Source organism: Odontesthes bonariensis, chromosome 11 (genome assembly GCF_027942865.1).
Source record: "Odontesthes bonariensis isolate fOdoBon6 chromosome 11, fOdoBon6.hap1, whole genome shotgun sequence".
Lineage (NCBI taxonomy): Eukaryota > Metazoa > Chordata > Actinopteri > Atheriniformes > Atherinopsidae > Odontesthes > Odontesthes bonariensis.
In genome coordinates, this window is record NC_134516.1 from 30,795,480 (window position 1) to 30,821,454 (window position 25,975).

General features: G+C 46.7%; 2 protein-coding genes across 2 annotated transcripts in view; both read left to right on the top strand.

Annotated features, from left to right (window-relative positions):
- Positions 1-25,975, top strand: part of LOC142391905 (NLR family CARD domain-containing protein 3-like) — a 418,516-nt gene that overhangs the window by 16,819 nt on the left and 375,722 nt on the right. The window lies entirely within an intron of this gene.
- On the top strand, positions 1,145-8,084 carry LOC142391961 (ribonuclease inhibitor-like). The gene is made up of 4 exons (XM_075478156.1): positions 1,145-1,179; positions 3,163-3,336; positions 5,929-6,035; positions 8,080-8,084. Exons 1-4 carry the CDS (start codon positions 1,145-1,147, stop codon positions 8,082-8,084), a joined length of 321 nt encoding a protein of 106 aa, XP_075334271.1.

Here is a 25,975-nt window from a genome sequence, read left to right on the forward strand (position 1 = left end):
ATCACCTAGCCGACCTCCATCAGCGGGCACTCGCGGCGAAAGTGACCGGGCTGCCCGCACCTCCAACACTCCTGCACTGCCACCTGAGGAACCTTCTGCAGGTCGGAAGCAGAACCTGTAGCGGCTGGAACCTGGGGTGGAAAGAGCGGACGGGGGGTGTTAGTGCGGGAAAGGGGGAATGGTCGGGCGGGTGTGTGGTGCCCCGCTTCGGCCGCGAACGGTCTCCTTCGGGGCGCTGGTGTGGGACGACCGAGGTCTGCTGGCCGGGCCTCCGGTATCCGACCCCGGGAAAAGACCACCAGGTGATCCTCCGCGAGGTTGATTGCAGCCGCCAGGTCCGTGGGTCGGTGGCAGCGCACCCACTCTGCAGTACCAGCCGGCAGCCCCTCCACGAACTGCTCCAGGATCACTTTATCCAGCATCACCTGCTCGCCGTCGGAGTCGCCTGGCTGCAGCCATCGAGTCGCCGCATCTTTTAATTGCTGTGCATAGGTGAACGGACGGTCAGTGGGGCTCAGTTTTGCCCCCCGAAAGCGGCGGAGATGGTCCTCCGCCAAATACCCGAGTCGATCCAGGATGGCTCTACTGATGTCTGGGTATTCTCCCCGACAACGAGCAGGAAGACCCAGCGCCGCTGTTTGGGCGTCCCCTGACAGGAGGGGAAGCAGTTGCACTGCATGCCGCCGCCGTTGCCTCGAACATATCGAGAAAAGACTGCGGGTCATCGGTCGGCGACATTTTATGGAGGGTCACTCCGGCGAGTGAGGGAGTCAGTGGCGCTGTTCCGGCTCGATCCACCATTGCTTCCATCAGCTGGGTCTGCCTCTCCGCCTGGTCCTGGAGTGCAGCCAGCTGTTGCCTGCTGAGCACTGCCTGGTCCCGGTTCATCGCTGCGACCTCCGCCAACATCTGAGCCAGCATGGCAATCGGCTGTTGCGGTTCAGTCATTTCCGAAATTTATTTATTTATTTATTTATTTTTCGCTGAGTCCCTGGTCAGGCGCCAAATGTGGCAGTTCTGTGCCACTGTGGGGTCGTTCAGCCAGATAAATCCAGTGAGCCTTTCTTGGCAGTTTTAAGCATTTTTATTTTCACACGATTACACTTCTCATGTGGAGTCTCCCAGCTCCTGCGTCCGACTCCACATGCGGTTCCTCGTGTCTCCTTCCTCTCTTTCCAGGTCCAGCTCGCTACTGTTTTTAAAAGGGGAGAGTGATTAGACAATTGGTTTCTGGTGTACTAATCACTCACCTGATGCTGCTTCCCTGAGCCCCTTCCACACCTCTCTCCTGCAGCTGATGCACCACACCCCCTCCACAGTGAGCATAAAGGATCAGATTTTTTCTATCACAGTACGTCCTGAAGTGTAGATTTAGTTTTGCTGTCTGTTTTGAACATGAACATGAAACTTTAAAAATAAATAAATAAATAACCAAAGTGCAGTTTTGCAGCTTTTTAAACTCTATAACGGGAGTGAACCGGGCATAGACAATACAGTGGGATGACATCATTGACGCGTGGAATGTATTTCTCTGTGGAAACTTTTTAAAGTGAGTCAAAGTAAAAGAAAAAAAGTTGTCCTTTATGTATTAATATCTTGGAAGAAAGGTCTGTCAGTCCTACAGAAAGCATGGCGGTCTGCAGAGTGACACACAAAGGCTGCAGCTACAGAGCCCCGCTCGGCTCGGGTTAGAGGAGAGTAACATGAAATATTTCCACGTGCTAAATTGGAGTTTAAAGGTTTATTGAGGGACCAAGGGGATCAAAAAGACAAGATAAACCTGAGGAATTTAGGGCAGAAGGGCCAAAAGAGCCAATCCTTGCTGGGTGATGACACACTGGACTTTGCATGAAGGAGGGAGGTTGAGTGACTTCTCCAGAGGCCGAGGGCCTTAAAGGGGAAGTTCGCTTTTTTAAACCTGAACTTTATTTCTGGCATAAAATACGTTCATCTACTCACCGATAACAGTGTGGTGGAAGTCAGCGTCCTTCGGACACTATTTATATCACTCGAGATCCGTGTAGGGAACCGGGCTTAGACAATACAGTGGGATGACATCATTGATGCGTGCCGCGCCACGAGACGCGTGTATAGAAAGCCCCCGATAGCCCCAAATAACAACAGCATGGCAGCTCTGAGCTAACAGTGCAATAGTATGCGTTCATTCAGTCATTGGTTTTAAAGTGTTGGTGAAATAAAGACAGATTATGCCTTATTTAGAGGCTGTATTGTCTGCCCTGTTCACTCCGGCAAAACAGCTGACTGTCAGTGTGAGAAGATGCTTTGCTCACATGGTGTTCTTTGCTGAGCTGAGATCATCAGTAACAAACAGGATGAGCCAATAACAGCAGAAGATACATCTTTTAGTTTCTGCTTTGGTAGCGAGCATCTGTACTGATCTGCTCATTAGTCCAGTGTTTGGATTTCCTGAAGATGAGTCTCTCAGTGGAGCTGCTGCCGGCTGTGTTTCTGTCTGCTTCTAAATCATGTGACTCTGATGGAAGCTGTGATGTTTAAAGACTGAATGGAAACACTGAACTTAACACTCTGACTCCTCCTTGACTTCAGCTTTGTAGCTTCCTGCTGGAGATGGGGGAGGTCTCCCAACCATCAGCCTCAAACTCCACTGATTCTGATAGTTAGTCAAAGCGTCCATCAGCATCCATTAATCAGCCAAACTGATCAATCAGTCCACCTCTGGATGCTTCCAACACTTTTCTAAGGCTCTGTAATGTTTGGACTGACTGAAATATTCAAACACAACAAGTCACAGTAACAAGTTCTGCTGCTGTCGACTCTTTAAAGAAGTTTGATTCCATGATTACATTAAACATCACTGCAGCATGTTTTTGTGCCTTTAACCTTCAATAAAACAGTGAACCTGATCTCCATTTCTATCAGTTTGTTCCCATTTGCTCCAAAGTTCCTCCTGACATGTTTGTTTTCTTTGAAACTTGAATCATTTGGCTGCACAACATGAGTTTGTATGGATGGAGCCACTGGTGGAGCTGGCAGAGTTTAAGAGCTGAAGTCACTCCGTCTTTATTGAAGCAGCAGCATGTTGTCATTAATATTAATGAGAGCTCTTTTTCACTTGTTCTGCTGGACTGTTTTAACCTGCATCCTGTTGGCTTCAGCTCACATGTTTTATTCTTTATTCAGATTGAGGAACTGCAGGTTGTCAGAGATCAGCTGTGCTTCTGTGGTCTCTGCTCTGAAGTCCAACCCCTCCCATCTGACAGAACTGGACCTGAGCTGGAACAACATCGGTGACTCTGCAGTGAAGGAGCTGTGCAGCTTTCTGCAGAGTCCACACTGTGGACTGAAGACTCTGAGGTCAGACACCATGTTTTAGTTGTTTGTTCAGACTAATATGATGTGAAAGTTGTGCTGGTCTTCATGGTAAAGTCTGTTTTCTTCTTCAGTGGTTTAGTTGATGAAATGATTCATTAAATAATGAGAAAACACAGTGAATCTGTCAGACAGAAACAAATCTAGAATCACTGGCTGATGCTTCTAGAGCTCCAGAGTTGGTGAATATTTCTGTCTGAAACAATAACAACAGTTTGGAGCAGCAAAACTCCAAAAGCCCGTTAATCAGCTGATGCTAACAAACTCCCCTCCAACACTGTTGGAAATGAACAATCTTTGACTTGGTTAGAAAGCAGCTTTCATCACAGCAGCAGTTATCTTCAGTCAGATTCATTCATGATGACAAAAATCCAGCCAAAAACCTTCTCCCACTAATAACTGAAAGGAAATCACTTTCAGTTGAGCTTTATTTCATGAATTCTATCAATAATTCCCTCTGTTACACAATGTCAAGTCCAACTGAAAGTGATGCTGACATTTAGTGACTGTGAGGAAAACACAAAGAAGAGTTTATCAGAAGAAGAATAACATGATTGGACGATGGATGGAAGAAAAGCTGTGAGCTAACTTGTAGCTAGGTAACAGCAGATGGAAGGAGGCTGTGAGTGTGTGTGAGCAGCTTTTTTATTTCCACTTTAGTCTCATTTCTTCATATTTGAGATGTTTTTTTCCTTTCTTAGACACCTCCTCCACACTATATTTCCATGAGTGCTGGTGAAAATAACCTGCAGCACTGACACACTTTGTTAATGTCAGCTGTTTCTGTCAGCACTCAGCACAAATCACAGTTGCTCATCGTCCATGATGGACAGCAGCTTGTTCAGAGTCCTTTTCTCTGCATCTGATGTTAAGGACTCCAGCTCTGCAGCAGCCACAGAGCCAGCTTTCCTCAGCAGCCTGTCCAGTCTGCTGACATCTCTCCTCTTAAAGTTGCCTCCCAGCACACCACCGCATAGAAGAGAAGGCCAGCCACTAAAATATGAAGAATAACAGAAAAGAGAAGATTTGATATCAAATCAAAGTTAGCTTCAAACTAAAATCATCTGTATGACTTTGAATGAAACGTCTTTTTAAAGAATAAGACTTGACTTTCAGTTTCAACTGATGGAAAAACTCACATTTTGGAGTTTAACTGCTAAATCTCCTAAATCATGTGACTCTGATGGAAGCTGTGATGTTTAAAGACTGAATGGAAACACTGAACTTAACACTCTGACTCCTCCTTAACTTCAGCTTTGTAGCTTCCTGCTGGAGATGGGGGAGGTCTCCCAACCATCAGCCTCAAACTCCACTGATTCTGATAGTTAGTCAAAGCGTCCATCAGCATCCATTAATCAGCCAAACTGATCAATCAGTCCACCTCTGGATGGTTCCAACACTTTTCTAAGGCTCTGTAATGTTTGGACTGACTGAAATATTCAAACACAACAAGTCACAGTAACAAGTTCTGCTGCTGTCGACTCTTTAAAGAAGTTTGATTCCATGATTACATTAAACATCACTGCAGCATGTTTTTGTGCCTTTAACCTTCAATAAAACAGTGAACCTGATCTCCATTTCTATCAGTTTGTTCCCATTTGCTCCAAAGTTCCTCCTGACATGTTTGTTTTCTTTGAAACTTGAATCATTTGGCTGCACAACATGAGTTTGTATGGATGGAGCCACTGGTGGAGCTGGCAGAGTTTAAGAGCTGAAGTCACTCCGTCTTTATTGAAGCAGCAGCATGTTGTCATTAATATTAATGAGAGCTCTTTTTCACTTGTTCTGTTGGACTGTTTTAAAGGGATAGTTCGCCTTTTTTGACATGAAGCTGTATGACATCCCATATAGCAATATCATTTATGAACATTGACTTACCCCCCGCTGCGTCCTGTGAGCCGAATCCCAGCTGAGTTTTGCGTTCCACGAAGGTAGTCCAGCTAGTTGGCTAGGGTCAAAAAAATAAAGCGTTTTGCTTCTCAAAAAAATATCCGTTCAAAAGAGTAATACATTTGCATCACAAAATGTTGTCCAGGAAAAAGTCAGACCTCGCTTCGCTTGGCGCTATTTTTGCCTCCCTTGATATCAATGCGTCCAATGTAAAACTGTGCAGACCGAAGAGCAAACCGAGCACTCCCTAGCCACCTAGCGATAGCCGCACCTGTTACGGTGTTTACTGCTCGGAAGCAGGGGACTGCTGGGTCTGCTCTTCGGTCTGCACAGTTTTACATTGGACGCGTTGATATCAAGGGAGGCAAAAATAGCGCCAAGCGAAGCGAGGTCTGACTTTTTCCTAGACAACATTTTGTGATGCAAATGTATTACTCTTTTGAACGCATATTTTTTTGAGAAGCAAAACGCTTTATTTTTTTGACCCTAGCCAACTAGCCGGACTACCTTCGTGGAACGCAAAACTCAGCTGGGATTCGGCTCACAGGATGCAGCGGGGGATAAGTCAATGTTCATAAATGATATTGCTAATATGGGATGTCATACAGTTTCATGTCAAAAGAGGCGAACTATCCCTTTAACCTGCAACCTTTTGGCTTCAGCTCAAATGTTTTATTCTTTATTCAGATTGAGGGACTGCAGGTTGTCAGAGATCAGCTGTGCTTCTCTGGTCTCTGCTCTGAAGTCCAACCCCTCCCATCTGACAGAACTGGACCTGAGCGGGAATGACATCAGTAACTCTGCAGTGAAGGAGCTGTGCAGCTTTCTGCAGAGTCCACACTATGGACTGAAGACTCTGAGGTCAGACACCATGTTTTAGTTGTTTGTTCAGATTAATATGATGTGAAAGTTGTGCTGGTCTTCATGGTAAAGTCTGTTTTCTTCTTCAGTGGTTTAGTTGATGAAATGATGATTCATTAAATAATGAGAAAACACAGTGAATCTGACAGACAGAAACAAATCTAGAATCACTGGCTGATGCTTCTAGAGCTCCAGAGTTGGTGAATATTTCTGTCTGAAACAATAACAACAGTTTGGAGCAGCAAAACTCCAAAAGCCCGTTAATCAGCTGATACTAACAAACTCCCCCCAACACTGTTGGAAATGAACAATCTTTGACTTGGTTAGAAAACAGCTTTCATCACAGCAGCAGTTATCTTCAGTCAGATTCATTCATGATGACAAAATCCAGCCAAAAAGCTTCTCCCACTAATAACTGAAAGGAAATCACTTTCAGTTGAGCTTTATTTCATGAATTCTATCAATAATTCCCTCTGTTACACAATGTCAAGTCCAACTGAAAGTGATGCTGACATTTAGTGACTGTGAGGAAAACACAAAGAAGAGTTTATCAGAAGAAGAATAACATGATTGGACGATGGATGGATGAAAAGCTGTGAGCTAACTTGTTGCTAGGTAACAGCAGATGGAAGGAGGTTGTGAGTGTGTGTGAGCAGCTTTTTTATTTCCACTTTAGTCTCATTTCTTCATATTTGAGATGTTTTTTTCCTTTCTTAGACACCTCCTCCACACCATATTTCCATGAGTTCTGGTGAAAATAACCTGCAGCACTGACACACTTTGTTAATGTCAGCTGTTTCTGTCAGCACTCAGCACAAATCACAGTTGCTCATCGTCCATGATGGACAGCAGCTTGTTCAGAGTCCTTTTCTCTGCATCTGATGTTAAGGACTCCAGCTCTGCAGCAGCCACAGAGCCAGCTTTCCTCAGCAGCCTGTCCAGTCTGCTGACATCTCTCCTCTTAACGTTGCCTCCCAGCACACCACCGCATGGAAGAGAAGGCCAGCCACTAAAATATGAAGAATAACAGAAAAGAGAAGATTTGATATCAAATCAAAGTTAGCTTCAAACTAAAATCATCTGTATGACTTTGAATGAAACGTCTTTTTAAAGAATAAGACTTGACTTTCAGTTTCAACTGATGGAAAAACTCATATTTTGGTCCAGTTAAACTCCATGGAGAAACAGCTTTGGTAGCGAGCATCTGTACTGATCTGCTCATTAGTCCAGTGTTTGGATTTCCTGAAGATGAGTCTCTCAGTGGAGCTGCTGCCTGCTGTGTTTCTGTCTGCTTCTAAATCATGTGACTCTGATGGAAGCTGTGATGTTTAAAGACTGAATGGAAACACTGAACTTAACACTCTGACTCCTCCTTGACTTCAGCTTTGTAGCTTCCTGCTGGAGATGGGGGAGGTCTCCCAACCATCAGCCTCAAACTCCACTGATTCTGATAGTTAGTCAAAGCGTCCATCAGCATCCATTAATCAGCCAAACTGATCAATCAGTCCACCTCTGGATGCTTCCAACACTTTTCTAAGGCTCTGTTATGTTTGGACTGACTGAAATATTCAAACACAACAAGTCACAGTAACAAGTTCTGCTGCTGTCGACTCTTTAAAGAAGTTTGATTCCGTGATTACATTAAACATCACTGCAGCATGTTTTTGTGCCTTTAACCTTCAATAAAACAGTGAACTTGATATCCATTTCTATCAGTTTGTTCCCATTTGCTCCAAAGTTCCTCCTGACATGTTTGTTTTCTTTGAAACTTGAATCATTTGGCTGCACAACATGAGTTTGTATGGATGGAGCCACTGGTGGAGCTGGCAGAGTTTAAGAGCTGAAATCACTCCATCTTTATTGAAGCAGCAGCATGTTGTCATTAATATTAATGAGAGCTCTTGTTCACTTGTTCTGTTTGACTGTTTTAACCTGCATCCTGTTGGCTTCAGCTCACATGTTTTATTCTTTATTCAGATTGAGGGACTGCAGGTTGTCAAAGATCAGCTGTGCTTCTCTGGTCTCTGCTCTGAAGTCCAACCCCTCCCATCTGACAGAACTGGACCTGAGCGGGAATGACATCGGTGACTCTGCAGTGAAGAGGCTGTGCAGCTTTCTGCAGAGTCCACACTGTGGACTGAAGAGTCTGAGGTCAGACACCATGTTTTAGTTGTTTGTTCAGATTAATATGATGTGAAAGTTGTGCTGGTCTTCATGGTAAAGTCTGTTTTCTTCTTCAGTGGTTCAGTTGATGAAATGATGATTCATTAAATAATGAGAAAACACAGTGAATCTGTCAGACAGAAACAAATCTAGAATCACTGGCTGATGCTTCTAGAGCTCCAGAGTTGGTGAATATTTCTGTCTGAAACAATAACAACAGTTTGGAGCAGCAAAACTCCAAAAGCCCGTTAATCAGCTGATACTAACAAACTCCCCTCCAACACTGTTGCAAATGAACAATCTTTGACTTGGTAAGAAAACAGCTTTCATCACAGCAGCAGTTATCTTCGTATAGAAGAGAAGGCCAGCCACTAAAATATGAAGAATAACAGAAAAGAGAAGATTTAAAATCAAATCAAAGTTAGCTTCAAACTAAAATCATCTCTCTTTTAGTTCTTTTGTTTTAGTTGAAATGATTTAGTGGTGCGTGGAAATATCCAAATAGTCACTGTTTCTATATGTCTGAATTAATCTTGCCTTACATCTTTTTCACCTGCCAAGGCAATTCTTTTCTCACTTTCAGAGACTGAAGAAGAGCTGTTCCTTCGAAAAATCATCTTGGTAAAAAACATTTTTCTTAAGTCATTAAAGGAGAGAAAAGGAAAGTTACGTATGTAACTACGGTTCTATGAATCCTGGATGACCGCCAGAGGCGGTGCTTTCAAGCACTGAATGATACATCTCGCGCATGCGCAGGTCGAGTGTTTATACCAACAAAGTCACTCGTGACCCCCTGCTGACCCCGGAGAGCCTATATCTTCCGGTGACATCAGCAGATCGGTTCCTACAGAATCTTCTCGCGAGTACACAAGGATTCTGAGTGACAGAACGCTCTGTCGGTCATCCAGGATTCATAAAACCGTAGTTACATGCGTAACTTTCGTTCTATTTCATCCTTACTGACCGCCAGAGGCGGTGCTTTCAAGCACTGGATGACTCATACCAGAAAAGTCACGAGGAATCCAGCACCTACTCACTTTACTGAGAGGAAGCAGCAGAGTCGGGCAGCAGGACCACAGCCAACGGGTGGGGAGTGGCAACATTCACTCGATACAACCTGGAAAAGGTACTCGGTGACGCCCATCACGCTGCCTCACAGATGTCCTCCAGGGGCACGCCCCGTTGGGCTGCCCATGATGTCGAGACAGCTCTGGTGGAGTGGCAGGTCACTCCAGCCGGCGGGGGGTGCCCACTTCCCTTATATGCCTGGGTGATGGCGTCCACCACCCAGTGGGACAGTCGCTGTTTAGAGAGCGCACAGCCCCTCCGAGGGCCACCATAGCAGAGGAAGAGCTGGTCCAACTGCCTGATACCGGCAGTCGCGGCCACGTAGGCTCTCAGAGCCTGCACAGGGCACAGCAGTCGTAACCTGTCCTCCCCCTCCGGGGGAACAAACTGTGCCAGGTGGATAGGTCTGTTGAGGTTCGATGAAGACAGCACCTTCGGGAGAAAGGCGGAGTTTGGCCATAGGGTAACCCCCGAGCCATCCAAGTTCCACCTCATGCAGGAGTCGCTCACCGACAGAGTATGCAGCTCCCCGACGCGCTTCGCTGATGCGATGGCGAGGACAAAGGCAGTCTTAGCGGAGACCCACCTCAGCCCTGCCTGATCAAGGGGTTCAAAGGGAGGCGAGCACAGAGCGCCGAGCACCAGATGCAGATCCCATGGCGGGGTGCGCCACACTCGTGGGGGGCGCAACCGCCGCGCACCTTTCAGGAAAAGGGACAGCAACCTGTGGCTCCCCACCGTGCCGTTATCCACTCGAGCATGCCGAGAGGAAATGGCCGCCACATACACCCTCAGGGTAGCGGGGGACCGGCCGCCATCCAGGAGTGACTGGAGGAACTCCAGAATCTTAGGGACAGTACAGTGCACAGGGTCCTCACCCCTGTCCAAGCACCATGTAGTGAACAGCCGCCACCTCTGTTCATAATGCGCCCGGGTAGAAGGCGCCCTCGCGTTTAGGATGGTATGGCGGACATCGCCAAAGCACTCAGTCAGTAGCGGGTCGGGCCCTGCAGTGGCCAGACCCACAGCTGCAGGCGGGAAGGGTCGGGATGCCAGATTTGACCCTGCCACTGAGACAGGAGATCCCTCCTGTCGGGGAGGCGCCACGGGGAACCGCTGCAGAGCCTGTGCAGCAGTGGAAACCACGTCTTCCCTGGCCAAAAGGGGGCTACCAACAGCAGCCTGTGGCCCTGCTGGAGGACCCTCTGTAGTGTAGGGACTATCAGAGGGATCAGCGGGAAAGCATAGAGGAGAACCTCTGGCCAGTCATGGGCAAGAGCATCCTGGCCCAGGGGACTGCTCTCCTCTGTCCGGGAGAACCAGAGGGGGCAATGGGTCGACTCTTCTGAGGCAAAGAGGTCCACGTTTGCTCTGCCGAAGGTGGTCCAGATATTGAGAACCACCTCCGGATGAAGCTGCCACTCCCCCGGCGGAGGCTTGCAACGGGAGAGCAAGTCCGCCTTCTGGTTTCGTTCCCCGGGCAAATACATTGCCCTCAGGCTGGCTAGGCGTGGTGCTGCCCACAGCAGGAGGTCCTGGGATGCCTGCAGCAGCAGTGCAGACCTGGTGCCACCTTGGTGGTTTATGTGGGAGACGACCGAAACATTGTCCGACCATGTCAGTACATGTCGGCCCCTCAAGAAAGGGAGGAAAGCCTGCAACGCCCAGTGCACAGCCCGCAGCTCCAGTGCGTTGATGTGCTGCGAGCGGTCCCACGCCGGCCACAGCCCCTGAGCTGTCCGGTTCTGCCACACGGCGCCCCACCCCGAGAGGGAGGCATCCGTCGTGACTGTCTCCCGACAGGATGCAATGGAGCCTATGGGCATGCCCTGGAGGAGAAACGAACGCTTCCTCCACGGGGCCAGGGCAAGAAGGCAACGGTGGGATACCCTGAGCCTCCTGTGCCGGTGTCTCCTGGCATCCAGGTGAAAGCTGTGCAACCACCTATGGAGGGGACGCAGCGACAGCAGCCGCAGCTGTCAGTTTCCCCAGGACGCGTAAGAACTCCACGTAGTGGAACCGCCTGCCTACCCGAAACGGGAGGAGGCGGCGGAGGATGTCGTCCACCCGCCGTGGCGACGGACAGGCCGTCATGGTGACCGCATCAAGGGTCACCCCAAGAAAAACCGTGCTCTGTGATGGGGCCAGGCCACTCTTTGTAAAATTCGCCCTGAGGCCCAAACGGGCCACATGGGAAAGAAGACACGTCGTGTCGAGGGCCACCTGAGACTGGGACGGCGCACAGACGAGCCAGTCGTCCAGATACGGCAAGATCTTCATGCCCCGCGACTGTAGATGCGAGAGGGCTGCCGTCACACACCTGGTGAACACCCGTGGGGAGAGGGAGAGACCAAACGGGAGCACCCTGAACTGGAAATGACGCCCCTGAAAGGCGAATCGCAGAAACTGCCGATGGTGTGGCGCCACAGGAACGTGAAAGTAGGCATCCTCCAGGTCTATGGAGGTAAACCACTCCCCTCTGGAGACAGTACGCAGAACCTCTGCAGTGGTCAACATATGGAACCTCAGGACCTTGAGGAACCTGTTGAGGTTCCTGAGGTCGAGGATAGGATGGAATCCGCCATCTTTCTTTGCTACCAGAAAGTAAGTCGAGGAGAACCCCCCGGGGTGCAACAGGGGATCTACCGGTTCGATGGCACCCTTGCCCAGGAGGACGAACAGCCCCTGGGCGAGGGCTCGGGCTTTCGCCGGGTCGCGGATGATAGTCATCCTGACTCGGCCATGGGTCGGGGGCCGACATCGGAACTGGAGTTTGTACCCGTGGGTCAAGGCTTTTTTTGAAAAAACCCACGGGTCTCTGGTGGAAGCAGCCCAGTAGCTGAGCTGCTGCTGGGAAAAAAAGCCGACGGTCGGCCCCGTGGCCTCAGCGCCGGGCCCCCCGACCTCTAAAGGCTCCAGGGGCATGACGGGCAGTACGTGAGACCTGAGGTTGCCCAGGGGGCAGTCGCTCAGGCGCCCGAAAGGTCTGCGCCCGCCGCTGAGCAGGCTGTGTGCGTGAGTACTAGGGCCTAGGGAGGCCCCTGGCCTGTGAGTGGGTGCTGCGCCTTGGGGCAGCTGGACGGCCCCTAGGGTTGCCAGGCAGCGGCGCGCTTCTGTGAAGCTCAGACAGCTGCTGTCGGGTCTTTCCAGCTTGGACCGTGCGCTCGAGGGCTTCCAGAGCCGCGGAACCAAACAGCTCCCCCGGTTCCACCGGAACACTGTGGAGGGTTCTTCTGAACGCCTCCGAGAGAGGGGACTGCGCCAACCAGACCTGGCGGCGAGCCTGAACGAGAGTTGCCATTACCCGTCCCAACTCCCTAGACATCAGTGCAAAGGCCTCTAGAGAGGCGTCAGTAACACTGTGGACAGAAGTGTCCAGCTCAGTGTCCTGCAGGGATGATGACAGGGCGAGCAGCAGGTGGGACATGGAATTACCCATGCGAGCCATGCGTGCCCCCGCCTCATAGGCCCTCGCCAGAAAATCATCCGTAACCCGGCACTGGGGGCGAGGACACCTCGCCTCCTGTCTCAGAACTTCATCGGGTGAGACGATCAGGGCGGCTATAGTAGGCTCAACCGCTGGCATGCGGTCCAGGCCGAACCTGGATGCGTCCTGCATGGATGCCAAGGTCCGAGCATCAGCTGTTGGACGAGTAGGGGCCCTAGGGTCCCCCCAGAATGTCTGCAATTCCCTCAGATACTCTTCTGATGGAGGCACATTTAATTCAGCGGGGGGTGAGGAGTGCCTGAAAAAGGCACTGGCCGAAGCTGGCTGAGCCTGCGGCACGTCCAGCTGCAGCCTGGCTAGAGCCGTACGAATGGCTGCTCCCATGGAACATTCCTCAATACCACCCGCAGAGCTAGGGGCTGAAGAAAGGGAGCCCGCTGCAGAGGGACGGGAGGCTTCGTTGCCCGACGCGTAGTCCTGAAACATAGTAGCCGAAGCCGTCGGAGGAACAAGGGCACCTGGCTGGGTTGCCCCAACCTCAGGTTGGAGGGCCAGGAGGAGGGACTTCATGCTGTCAAGCTCCGCTGTCAGCTGATCCACTCTGGAAGTAAGCCCGGACCCCTTAGCCCTCTTCCCAGAGGTGGGGCCTGCAGTCTCAGCAGGCTGGGGTCGGCTAGACCGAACCGGGGCCAGCCGCTGGTCAGGGGTCAACTGGGGAGACAAGGGAGGGCCCAACAGGCGCTCTACCTCAGCCAGCCTAGTAGCTCTGACAGCATGAGGCAAGATACCACAGTTCATGCGCAGGACTCGCCTGAAAGACCCTGCCTAAGATGTCCGAGGCCAAGGCACAAGGGACACAGATCATGGCCATCCTCAAGTTGTAGAGGAGCCATACAGGCCGAGCAGGAGTGGTTGTCATCCATGTCGGGACCACCAGCTCTCTCTCTCTCTCTCTCTCTCTTTCTATATATATACATACAATATATTTGAAATATGTATGTATTTATTTATCTATCTATAGATGGATGCTGGGAGAGGGGGGCAGCAAACGCCGCCTTCACCGACAACCAACTATAGGCCCCAGGAGAGGGGCTAGTTATGTTTTTTTTTCTTAGCTATAGATGAATGCTGGGAGAGGGAGCCGCAAACGGTGTCTTCACCGACAATCAACTATAGGCCAACTGTGCTGGGAGCGGGGGGCACACACGCCGCCGTCACCAGGAGAGGGGCTATTGTTTATTTACTTATCTATAGGTGGATGCCGGGAGAGGGAGCCGCAAATGGTGCCTTCACCGACAACCACTGTAGGCCGCCTGTGCTGGGAGCGGGGGGCGCACACGCCGCCGTCACCAGGAGAGGGGCTATTGCTGTATTTATACACTCGTCTATAGGTGGATGCCAGGAGAGGGAGCCGCAAATGGTGCCTTCGCCGACAACCACTATAGGCCACCTGTGCTATGAGCGGGGGGCGCACACGCCGCCGTCACCAGGAGAGGGGCTAGTGTAAGTTCTATTTAGCTATAGGTGGATGCTGGGAGAGGGAGCCGCAAACGGTGCCTTCACCGGCAACCACTATAGGCCACCTGTGCTGGGAGCGGGGGGCGCACACGCCGCCTTCACCAGGAGAGGGGCAGAACAATAGCAGCAACAAGAAAAAAACGGCACAACCGAGTTGGCCGCTTTAACATAGGCAGGTTACAGATGCCGGGAGAGGGCTAGCAAACACATAGCCTTCACCAACAACATAACTATAACTACACAAACTGTTACTTACGTGCGGCTGCACAGCACCGGGAGAAGGAGCGAGCACTCTGCCTAGACCGGCGCTTGTAACAACCGGCAGTACACTTCATGAGCTGAGGAAAAAACAAGGTTACAGACCTCTCGGCGGAGTTCGTTGCGGTCTCTGAAGGGCGAGCAGCTCGCAACTTCGACGGAACGTCACGAGACCACCAGCAGCGAACAATGAAGCAGTAAATATGGTTTTAGAAATTCGTCTCGTATGTAGACGCGGTAATACCTGCGAGCGAGAAGATGAAAGGAACCGATCTGCTGATGTCACCGGAAGATATAGGCTCTCCGGGGTCAGCAGGGGGTCACGAGTGACTTTGTTGGTATAAACACTCGACCTGCGCATGCGCGAGATGTATCATTCAGTGCTTGAAAGCACCGCCTCTGGCGGTCAGTAAGTATGAAATAGAACACTTTAGATCAGGTAAAAATGGAGCAGCTGAAATGTAGCTTTGACTCACCTTTCTGGGTTCATCTGAGAGATCTTTGATTTGAACACGACAAATGTGCAGAGTTCAGTCACTTTAACTACAATGACTTAGTCTCATTTGGGTTTTAGCCTTCACCCAGTAATTAATGACAGACTGGAGGAAATGGCAAAGCACTGACTCAGCACTTTATTTTAAACATGAAGGATGAAAAATCACCAAAGTTGAGAGGATCACATGCTAAAAGAATCCATAAAAAGGTGTGCAGAAACCAGAGTGGAATTCAGAATTACACCAAAGAAGAAGAAGCTTTTTTATTTGTGTTTAAAAATGTAAAAATCCAGAAGTAACAGATGTGCAGCAGAGCCCTGCCAGCACAGAGAGATGGGGCCACCTTTTCAGAGGGCTGTGCTACAAGGACAGATTGATGGCTTACCGAGGTCTGTTGGGCCTAAAGTCAGTCAGAGTTTTCAGTGTCAGATCACCGTGGTAACAGGTGGTGATCACATGACCTGCTCTGAAGCAGGTTCTGTTCAACATTTCATCTGAAGTTCCCAACAGAAAGGCTCCACCCATTCACTGATGAATTTCCAGATGTCCCAGATTAAAAAGATAAACACAGTAAATCATTTAAATGTGGTCAGGCAGAAGTGATGCATTGTTGTTTATTTCTGACATTAAAACCAAACTCAAAGATTGTTCTGATCAATGTTAAAAATGTCAGATTGTCAGCCATAACTGACAGAAAATCCATGATTCAGCTGCACAATAACAGGTCAGAGTGCAGCAAGTTGAGTCAGTACTGAGGAAGTTTGACCTTTTTAATTATCACATTTAACCAGAATGGAAAAATGTTTTCATTAGATTTCATTTTCCAGAAAAGTTTGGATTTTGTTTTTTTCTAAAATGTGACAGAAATAACTTGACAGTGTTTCACTGACCAACTTCAAATGTTGACTTTAATGTAGAAAGAGTCAGAAAAGAGAGAGAAGCATGTTCACCATTAGCCATGGTTAGACAATCAGGCCACTGGAAGCTCGTCCAACTTTCAAACCAGTGCTTTATTGTAGCCCAGGGACTAAAGCTCAGAGTTAAAGACTTCTTTGTTTATTTTAACTGTGTGGCAACTAGTTCTGAAGTAAACCCACCCACCCAGTTAGCTGACGACTCCACCGCTGTAGGACAAACGATGACGAGCCGGCAAACAGGGAGGAGGTCCAGCACCTGATCCACCGGTGTCTCCACAACAATCTGGGCCTAAACACATCCAAGAATAAGGAACTTATTGTGGATTTTAAGAGATCCAAGAAGTCCATGCTCCCCTCCCTCCATCAAGGGAGAGGAAGTCAAGAGGGTGGAGAGCTTTAAGTTCCTCGGAGTCCACATCTGGGCTAACCTGACCTGGTCCACCAACATCTCCTGGCAGGTGGAAAGCAGGGCAGCGCCTTTACTTCCTCAGGAAGTTAAACCAGGCCCACCTCCCTCATCACCTGCTGGTTAATCTCTACAGGACCCCCATAGAGAGCATCCTGATGGTGGAGGAGGAGGTTCTAAGAAGGGATGCAGCTGATACTGAGGTGAATAGGCCAGTTATAGAGAGAAATATGGAGCGGAAAGCTAGAGTTGTGGCCTAGGGCAAATAGCAACAAAGAATGGGAGGCAGTCAATAAAGATTTGTCGATAATATTAGATAGATTAGGAGGAAATACAAGCGATAGGCTAGAGAAGATGGGATATATAATTTACTCCTATGGTGTAGAAAGATTTGGGGTGTGTCGTGGAAATTTTGTCTGAACTCCCTATTAAGATTTTGCTTACCTTCCTATTACATCTCATGAGAAGTGAAATAGAGACTTTCAATGTTTCTGCCGGCCAGCCACGTGTTTATTTTCTTCTGCAAAAGAGGTCAGTCCTCACCAGTCAGCGTTCATGGTGAAGAAAGACTCAGAACAAGGGGAATCAAAAGCATTTATACAGGAGGAAGGGGCTTTGTTCTTTCAGGTGTGTATTTCTTCAACTGTCTCCTTGCCACACCCCCAGGGGGAAAGTCTCGCACTTTGGGGAGATGCAGAATCCGGAGACAATGGTCATTTAAATGATTATTGTCTATGTGTTAATCAAGAGACGAATTGTCTGCAGATATTGGATTTACAACAAGGTGTCATCTAAGAGACAAAAGGTTAGCAGACATCAAATTTACCATAACAGGTGCAAGATAGAGAGTTGAAAGAGTACATTTAGTTAAGTCTAGATGGCAAAAAGAGATGGAGAAATTGGTTAAGGAGTTGATAGATCACTGATCTATATAGGGAGTATAGGGAATTATTCACTGAGTGGTTCATTTTTTCTTTAGCGCAAGTTTCTTGTGTTTTCCTTAAATCCAGTAGCAAAACATAACAGTAAAATGTTTTATACAACTATAAACTATTTAAAAATATAAAGAGACCGTACAAGTGGCAGAAGTAAGTGACACACTGGTGACAGAGCTGGATTCAAATATGATTTTTGGAAAGGCACATAGTGGATTAAAACTGGTTTGTTCACAGTGTTATGTGGAGGGTGTGAAGTGTTTTCCGGGTTATTGAGCAGCCTCAGCAACATTCTTCTTTCCATACTCTGCTCCTGGGGCTCCAGAGCAGTTTGTTTGTCTCTCTGGCTCTGATGCTGCTGCCCCCACAGATACTGCGAGGCACATCACACTTTCCACCACAGACCTATAGGAGATATGGGGATGTGCAACACCCTGATGCAAATATTGTACGACATTAGCTTCCTCCAGGTTAATGATTTTAAAGGAAAACATTTTTATCAAATTTCTTCTTTTCCAACGTCAGTGTCATGGTTCGTGGTTTCTGTGGTTTTAAGATCTTCTGCTTCTGTTTGGTTTGTATTTCTTTTACTTTTGTAAAGTTGTTGTTTTGTGTTGACTCAGTTTTTGCTCTACTTCCATGTTCTGTATTCCAGTCATGTTTCTAATGAAATCAGCTCCTCTTCTGTATCTTGTTAGCTTTACTTCCTATTTTATTTTGGAGAACTTATTTCACGTTTGTATCCTGTTCAGCTGTGCTTCTCCCTCATGTTTTCCTCCAACTCCTTATCCATTTCTCAGTTTCCACAGAGGCTGAATGAAGGAGACATTTGTACGCTCAGCAGTTTATCAGAGAGCAGAAACTCAGATTTAAGTTGAAGAAGAACAGATCTGTAGCTTCAGCTTTGTAGCTTCCTGCTGGAGATGGGGGAGGTCTCCCAACCATCAGCCTCAAACTCCACTGATTCTGATAGTTAGTCAAAGCGGCCATCAGCATCCATTAATCAGCCAAACTGATCAATCAGTCCACCTCTGGATGGTTCCAACACTTTTCTAAGGCTCTGTAATGTTTGGACTGACTGAAATATTCAAACACAACAAGTCACAGTAACAAGTTCTGCTGCTGTCGACTCTTTAAAGAAGTTTGTTTCCATGATTACATTAAACATCACTGCAGCATGTTTTTGTGCCTTTAACCTTCAATAAAACAGTGAACCTGATCTCCATTTCTATCAGTTTGTTCCCATTCGCTCCAAAGTTCCTTCTGACATGTTTGTTTTCTTTGAAACTTGAATCATTTGGCTGCACAACATGAGTTTGTATGGATGGAGCCACTGGTGGAGCTGGCAGAGTTTAAGAGCTGAAGTCACTCCGTCTTTATTGAAGCAGCAGCATGTTGTCATTAATATTAATGAGAGCTCTTTTTCACTTGTTCTGTTGGACTGTTTTAAAGGGATAGTTCGCCTTTTTTGACATGAAGCTGTATGACATCCCATATTGTTCTGTTTGACTGTTTTAACCTGCATCCTGTTGGCTTCAGCTCACATGTTTTATTCTTTATTCAGATTGGAGAACTGCAGGTTGTCAAAGATCAGCTGTGCTTCTCTGATCTCTGCTCTGAAGTCCAACCCCTCCCATCTGACAGAACTGGACCTGAGCTACAACACCATTGGTGACTCTGCAGCGAAGAAGCTGTGCAGCTTTCTGCAGAGTCCTCACTGTGGACTGAAGACTCTGAGGTCAGACACCATGTTTTAGTTGTTTGTTCAGATTAATATGATGTGAAAGTTGTGCTGGTCTTCATGGTAAAGTCTGTTTTCTTCTTCAGTGGTTTAGTTGATGAAATGATGATTCATTAAATAATGAGAAAACACAGTGAATCTGTCAGACAGAAACAAATCTACAATCACTGGCTGATGCTTCTAGAGCTCCAGAGTTGGTGAATATTTCTGTCTGAAACAACAACAACAGTTTGGAGAAGCAAAACTCCAAAAGCCCGTTAATCAGCTGATACTAACAAACTCACCTCCAACACTGTTGGAAATGAACAATCTTTGACTTGGTTAGAAAGCAGCTTTCATCACAGCAGCAGTTATCTTCAGTCAGATTCATTCATGATGACAAAATCCAGCCAAAAACCTTCTCCCACTAATAACTGAAAGGAAATCACTTTCAGTTGAGCTTTATTTCATGAATTCTATCAATAATTCCCTCTGTTACACAATGTCAAGTCCAACTGAAAGTGATGCTGACATTTAGTGACTGTGAGGAAAATAAAAAGAAGAGTTTATCAGAAGAAGAATAACATGATTGGACGATGGATGGAAGAAAAGCTGTGAGCTAACTTGTAGCTAGGTAACAGCAGATGGAAGGAGGTTGTGAGTGTGTGTGAGCAGCTTTTTTATTTCCACTTTAGTCTCATTTCTTCATATTTGAGATATTTTTTTCCTTTCTTAAGCCCTATTCGGACGGGACTAGTTTAATGGGGGGACCTGGGGTAAAGTAATAATAACCGGGAAATCTAGTCCCGTCCGAACGCGCCATGTCAGTAAAGATAGCGGAGTATGTCGGTAAACTTTGCCGAGAATTCTACCTCCTGTGAAACCGGTCCGGAGTATCTACCATAGGTAATACTAATCCCGTGCGAATGCGACCTTCGGTAATAAGTACGGAATATGTCGTCACATCCTTTTAAAGAGAGAAACAATTAGGTGTGTCTGTTTGCAAACATGGAGGTTCTGGATGAAGCGCTGCTTGCAAGCACGCATGGTCGGCGCCATGTCTGTTACAGATGGGGTTTACGGAAGTGAAATGAAGACGTGCATAGCATCCAGGATGTGACGGTTGTGCGTAACCAACAACTCCTTCCATGTTAGATGAATATTACAGGAATTTCTTGTCCCGTCCGAATTGGTCATTTCTTCTCCCTGGCGTCGTCTGGTTAACCAACATTACCATACGTCCCCCCATTGAACTAGTCTCGTCCGAATAGGGCTTTAGACACCTCCTCCTCACTATATTTCCATGAGTGCTGGTGAAAATAACCTGCAGCACTGACACACTTTGTTAATGTCAGCTGTTTCTGTCAGCACTCAGCACAAATCACAGTTGCTCATCGTCCATGATGGACAGCAGCTTGTTCAGAGTCCTTTTTTCTGCATCTGATGTTAAGGACTCCAGCTCTGCAGCAGCCACAGAGCCAGCTTTCCTCAGCAGCCTGTCCAGTCTGCTGACATCTTTCCTCTTAAAGTTGCCTCCCAGCACACCACCGCATAGAAGAGAAGGCCAGCCACTAAAATATGAAGAATAACAGAAAAGAGAAGATTTGATATCAAATCAAAGTTAGCTTCAAACTAAAATCATCTCTCTTTTAGTTATTTTGTTTTAGTTGAAATGATTTAGTGATGCATGGAAATATCCAAATATTCAGTGTTTCCACATGTCTGAATTAATCTTCCCTTACATCTTTTTCACCTGCCAAGGCAATTCTTTTCTCACTTTCAGAAACTGAAGAAGAGCTGTTCCTTCGAAAAATCATCTTTTACTTTTGTAATGTTGTTGTTTTGTGTTGACTCAGATTTTGCTCTACTTCCATGTTTTGTATTCCAGTCATGTTCCTTATCCATTTCTCAGTTTCCACAGCGGCTGAATGAAGGAGACATTTGTACGCTCAGCAGTTTATCAGAGAGCAGAAACTCAGATTTAAGTTGAAGAAGAACAGATTTGTAGCTTCAGCTTTGTAGCTTCCTGCTGGAGATGGGGGAGGTCTCCCAACCATCAGCCTCAAACTCCACTGATTCTGATAGTTAGTCAAAGCGTCCATTGTTGTGAAGAAAAAAGGAGTCGAATCCGCGCGGTCAGCCTCTCATGGGGAAGTTTTATTGAACAAACCGTCACAGAAACATGTGCATTCAGAAATGTCCGGAAGTTCCCTCTGACCTCAATTTGTGACACTCCTTTATACTGCCCTGCTTCATACAATGCGTACGTGGCTCAAGCCCAATCTTCTCTAAGGCGCCTGGCTTTCGCCGTTATCGTAAACAAGCTCATTCTAACCTTAAACAATATTCATATGAACCAGTCAACAAAGCACACGATGTAATTAGGCCATGTCATGACATTTCTCTCCCACATAATCCCCCCTGAAATCACTTATCAGTGATTTAATAAAGAAATAATGTAAAATGAAAGAAAATCATCCCACATAATTAACATAACTAATTAATTAATAATTAATTAACATAATCAACACTAAATTATTCTAATAATTCTACATTCTAAGTCGAAGGGAACATAATGAATAAATGAAAAGGAATATATATATATGTACCCGAATCACATTAAATGATACTGCATTCAACAATAATAAAAAATTTTAACATTGCCATCCCACTTGTCCACTGTTCGCAGTGCATAGGAGCGAAAAACCCACCGGCTGTTACTTTCGTAACTCATGTTCTTATCTTGGGAAAACTCACCTGCGGCCCCACCCCACTTGGCGACCGACCGCTTTACCAAAGGTCGCACTCCGAACAGTTGACTGACACAACTGGCAATGGACATATGAGTGATTAGTTCTGATTGATCATAAACATAGAATCAATACACCGCCATCAAATGAATTAATCACAGTTTTGTACCAAGTACAATACATAAAATTATGGATTACCACACAACAATAGTAATAAAATGCAATGTAATGCAGCTCCTCCAGTCCCGTCCCATCTCCCGTACTCTGGTGTCGTCTGCTTCTGGCCGAACATCCGTCCGGCTGGGTCTTGAACTGCTAAGCTAACTCTGGGAGAAGAGGTTGTCAGCACGTCGCTCCCAATAAAAGAGATCTTTACCATCTCCTCTCCCTGTCAGGCTATATTTGGTTCCACACCCGAGGAAAGAATCTTGTGAACCGTCCGTTGATAACCTTCATTCGTTGACCCGCTCTTCCCATGCGTTGGTCCTCAGACCTGGACTCGCATGGTCATCTGCCTCCTGGTTTCTTCCCCTGTTTGTTTGAACATCACTTGCAGCAACCACCTTCTCAGAATGGGTATAATGCAACACACCAATCGGGAGACCATTATCAATATTAACAATATAGCTATTCCCGCTTTAACTGTCATCGCTCCCCCTTCTCCCAAAATCCCAAACAGACCAGTCCACCACCGTTCACCTCCACCAGCATCACACGTCAGCTCCTCTTTCAGTTCTCTGATTTCCTTCATGGCCGTTGTAAACGTCCCATCAGCTGCAGTGTTCCCGGGTATAAATGTACAACATTTTCCCAACCATCTGGCACACACCACCTTTCTCTGCTAATATCCAATCTAAAACTTGTCTGCCAAGCCATCCTACTCGTCTCATGTAGTTGTCTTCCAAAGGCTGCAAGCCCTTCACTCGTGTAGTTAAGAATTCTCTGTTGGTTGTAGTATATGTAGTTAATCCACTCCACATTTTGTTAATTGTGATCCACGTCAAAATAGACTCAAATCCAGTTGCGATCTCACTGTGTGCTTTGAACTCAAAAGGAATCCCTCTCGCTGCCCCATTGCATCCAAGTAAATGTGCTTATCCATGATGTAGTTACCACTATATGTCTTAACTCTCCCCTTTTTCCACATCCAACCCCAGCATCTCGTTTACCTTGTCATACACTAACACAACTGATGTCTTCCTCCTCACAAGTGCACAAAGACCTATCCACCTGTTGGGTACACATTTAACAAAACATCATCTCCACACATCCAGTAACTCTCAGCTATTGGGTGTGTCTGATCCCCAAAAAGATATAGAGTTAGAATTGTCATTTCTATATTTTCACATTTTTTTATCCAAAGGAACCGGATTTTCAACCCACACAGGTGTCCTGATAAATATTGGTTTCATATTTGCGTGTGGAAACCAAGATAAAACCCATGCGACATTGCATTTAACAGTAGTATCACCTACGTGAGTTCCACTGACATTATTAAATCCATCACTTGTAAAGCATTCAAACTCACCATCGTAATCTACTCTCTAATCAGTCGGAGGCCCATCCTGTGTTGTACTAAGATTAAATTCAGCACAAGAAGACTTCAATTTGTGGCCCTTCCCCATTTTGAAAACAATTATGTAATTTATTTGGCCCAAACATCAATCTGCACTTCATACCACACCTAGGAAACAATAACCATTTATCCTCTTCCGATGTGAACCTACCTTCTCTGCATTGCCAGACCACCGCACAGTCTCTGAAGGTGTGTGGCTCTGGAACAACAACAGACAATGCCCCTGGAGCGTCTGCGCATATGAGACACTCCGTCGCTGTTAGTTCTCTCGTAGTGTACCATGCCCATCTATACCACATATCCTGTGCTGCCTTCCCCCACAAACCATCTTCCACAGTTACACTGTTTTCCTGTCTCTACCTGTGCATGTACACTCCGTATGCTCAGATTGCCCCTTTGTCGTGGCATCCAGAGGCGGTGATTTGGTCGTCTCCTCCTCCAGACCCATGCTCCACACTTCCTCACCATCCTTTATTCCCATGAACTTAAATTCAAGCTTAACAGATGCCTCATCACGACTAGCTCTAGTGTGTACTGCTGGCAAAGTTTGTGGCGTGGCATGGTCTGAGTGGGTGTATATCATTGCACCATACTCATCTGACCCAGGCTGGCAACTTCCCCTGCGGGGTGGCTTCCTCACGGGACCCTTTAGTCCGAACCTTAGTGCAGTGATTCAAATGGTACCATGTGTTGCTACCTTCCATTTGAACTGCTGTTGACGTTGCTCGCACCACTGTGTACGGTCCTTTTCGTCTTGGCTTGTGCCACTTCGTCCGGAACACTTCGATGTGCACCTGGTCGCCTGGCACAACTGGTCTCTCAACCAGCTGTTCGAGACCTGAGTCTCTGGTCTCCTCCTGTAGATAGATTGTTCTGTTGATTGCAGTTAATTGCTTTATGTAAGCTCTCAACTCTGTTTGCACCTGCTCAAGTGGGGGCCCTCTAACGGGACCTCTCACTGAGGTGCCGGCATGGGTCGACCCGTTAGCATTTTATGCGGTGTTAGTGCGTGACTCTATGAGTCTGCATGCGATAGCTCATTAGTGCCAGCGGCAAAGCATCCAGTTTAGTTTAGTTGAAGCACAGATTTAATTCAATTTCATTTTCCAGGTTCCATTAATTCTCTCGATCACCCCTGATTTTGCGGATGATAAACGGCCCCACAGCGCTGCTTGATTCGCAGCTGCTGCAGAATGCCCTTTGCAACTTTCTAAACAAACACTTAACCATTATTTGAGCTAATCTCTGATGGACTGACAAACCGAGGAATCACTTCTCTTACCAAAAATTTTACGCCTGTCTATCCAATATGTATGACCAATATCCGTGTTGTGGCGTGACATCTGGCTCCAGTAACACCATTGGTGCCAAAACAGCAAGCTGGCACTTTGATGCTACTTTCGCTGCTTCATCAGCCGCGTTATTACCTTTACCAACCATTTCGTTACCTTTATGATTATTTGACACTTTATCACTGCCAGTCTTGCGGGGAGCATCATGGCTGCAATCAGCTCCTTTATTTGGACCTCATGTCGCACTGGACTTCCGTCTGCCCTCCTGAACCCTCTCTGCTTCAAAACTGCTTCAAACAAATAGCAAATATCATGAGCATATGCAGAAACTGTGTATACATTTGCAACCTTACCTTTCACCAGTAGACATGCTTCCGTTAATGCCTTCAGTTCAGCCAACTGTGCTGAACATGGCTGTTCACCCTTCTCAGCTTTCACCGTCACAAAGTTCTCCACCTTCCTGTTTCACAACTGCAAAACCTGCATGATCACCCAAATGATCTCACAACATGAACCATGCACAACATAAGTGACGTCAGCCAAAGTTGCTTCTAAGTCAGATCTCAGTTTAATGTATCTCACAGCCTCTGCTACACGCTCATGTGATTCTCCTTCAAACTCACGTGGGATGACATCTGCAGGTCCCGATGTAGTACACTTCTGTATTCTCACATCAGGACGTGTCAAAAGATGCACAACCTGCAAACATCCTGTCCGAGTCACAACATACCTACTCTGATTTATTAGTTCTGAAATCTTATGGTGTCTATTGGAGACATATAAGAAAAATGGCTACTCATAGTCTAGTGTTGCCCATTTTGGATGATTTTGCAAATCTTGTTTCAAACTTTCAAAGGCTAACTTAGCCTCGTTTGTCCTCTCCAGTTGTGCTTTCAACCTTTGATCTTTGGATTTTTTCATGATTCCTTTCAGAGGAAGCACATTTTATTGCATAATCTTCCCCAAAACGATCCTAACTTCATCAATTGTTTTTTATTTTATTTTATTTATTTATTTATTTATTTATTTATTTATTTGGACATGGCGCTTCACTTACTCCCTCCAAGTGGGATGGAGAGATAGCAGTAGTTCCCTATGGGATAAATAGATACTCTAACAATGCTAAAGTTTAAATTTAGAAACTTTGTTTTGTTTAAATTTGAGAAATTTTGTAATAGTGACACATTTAAATTTAAATTTAGACACTTTTGTTTTGTTTTGTAATTTGTGTACTTCTTACCTCTATATGTCAATGCAAACAAATACTGGGATTCCTCTGCCAGAGGAACGCCTTGGACCTGCCGGGCCACTTGCTCCGCCCCCCAGGG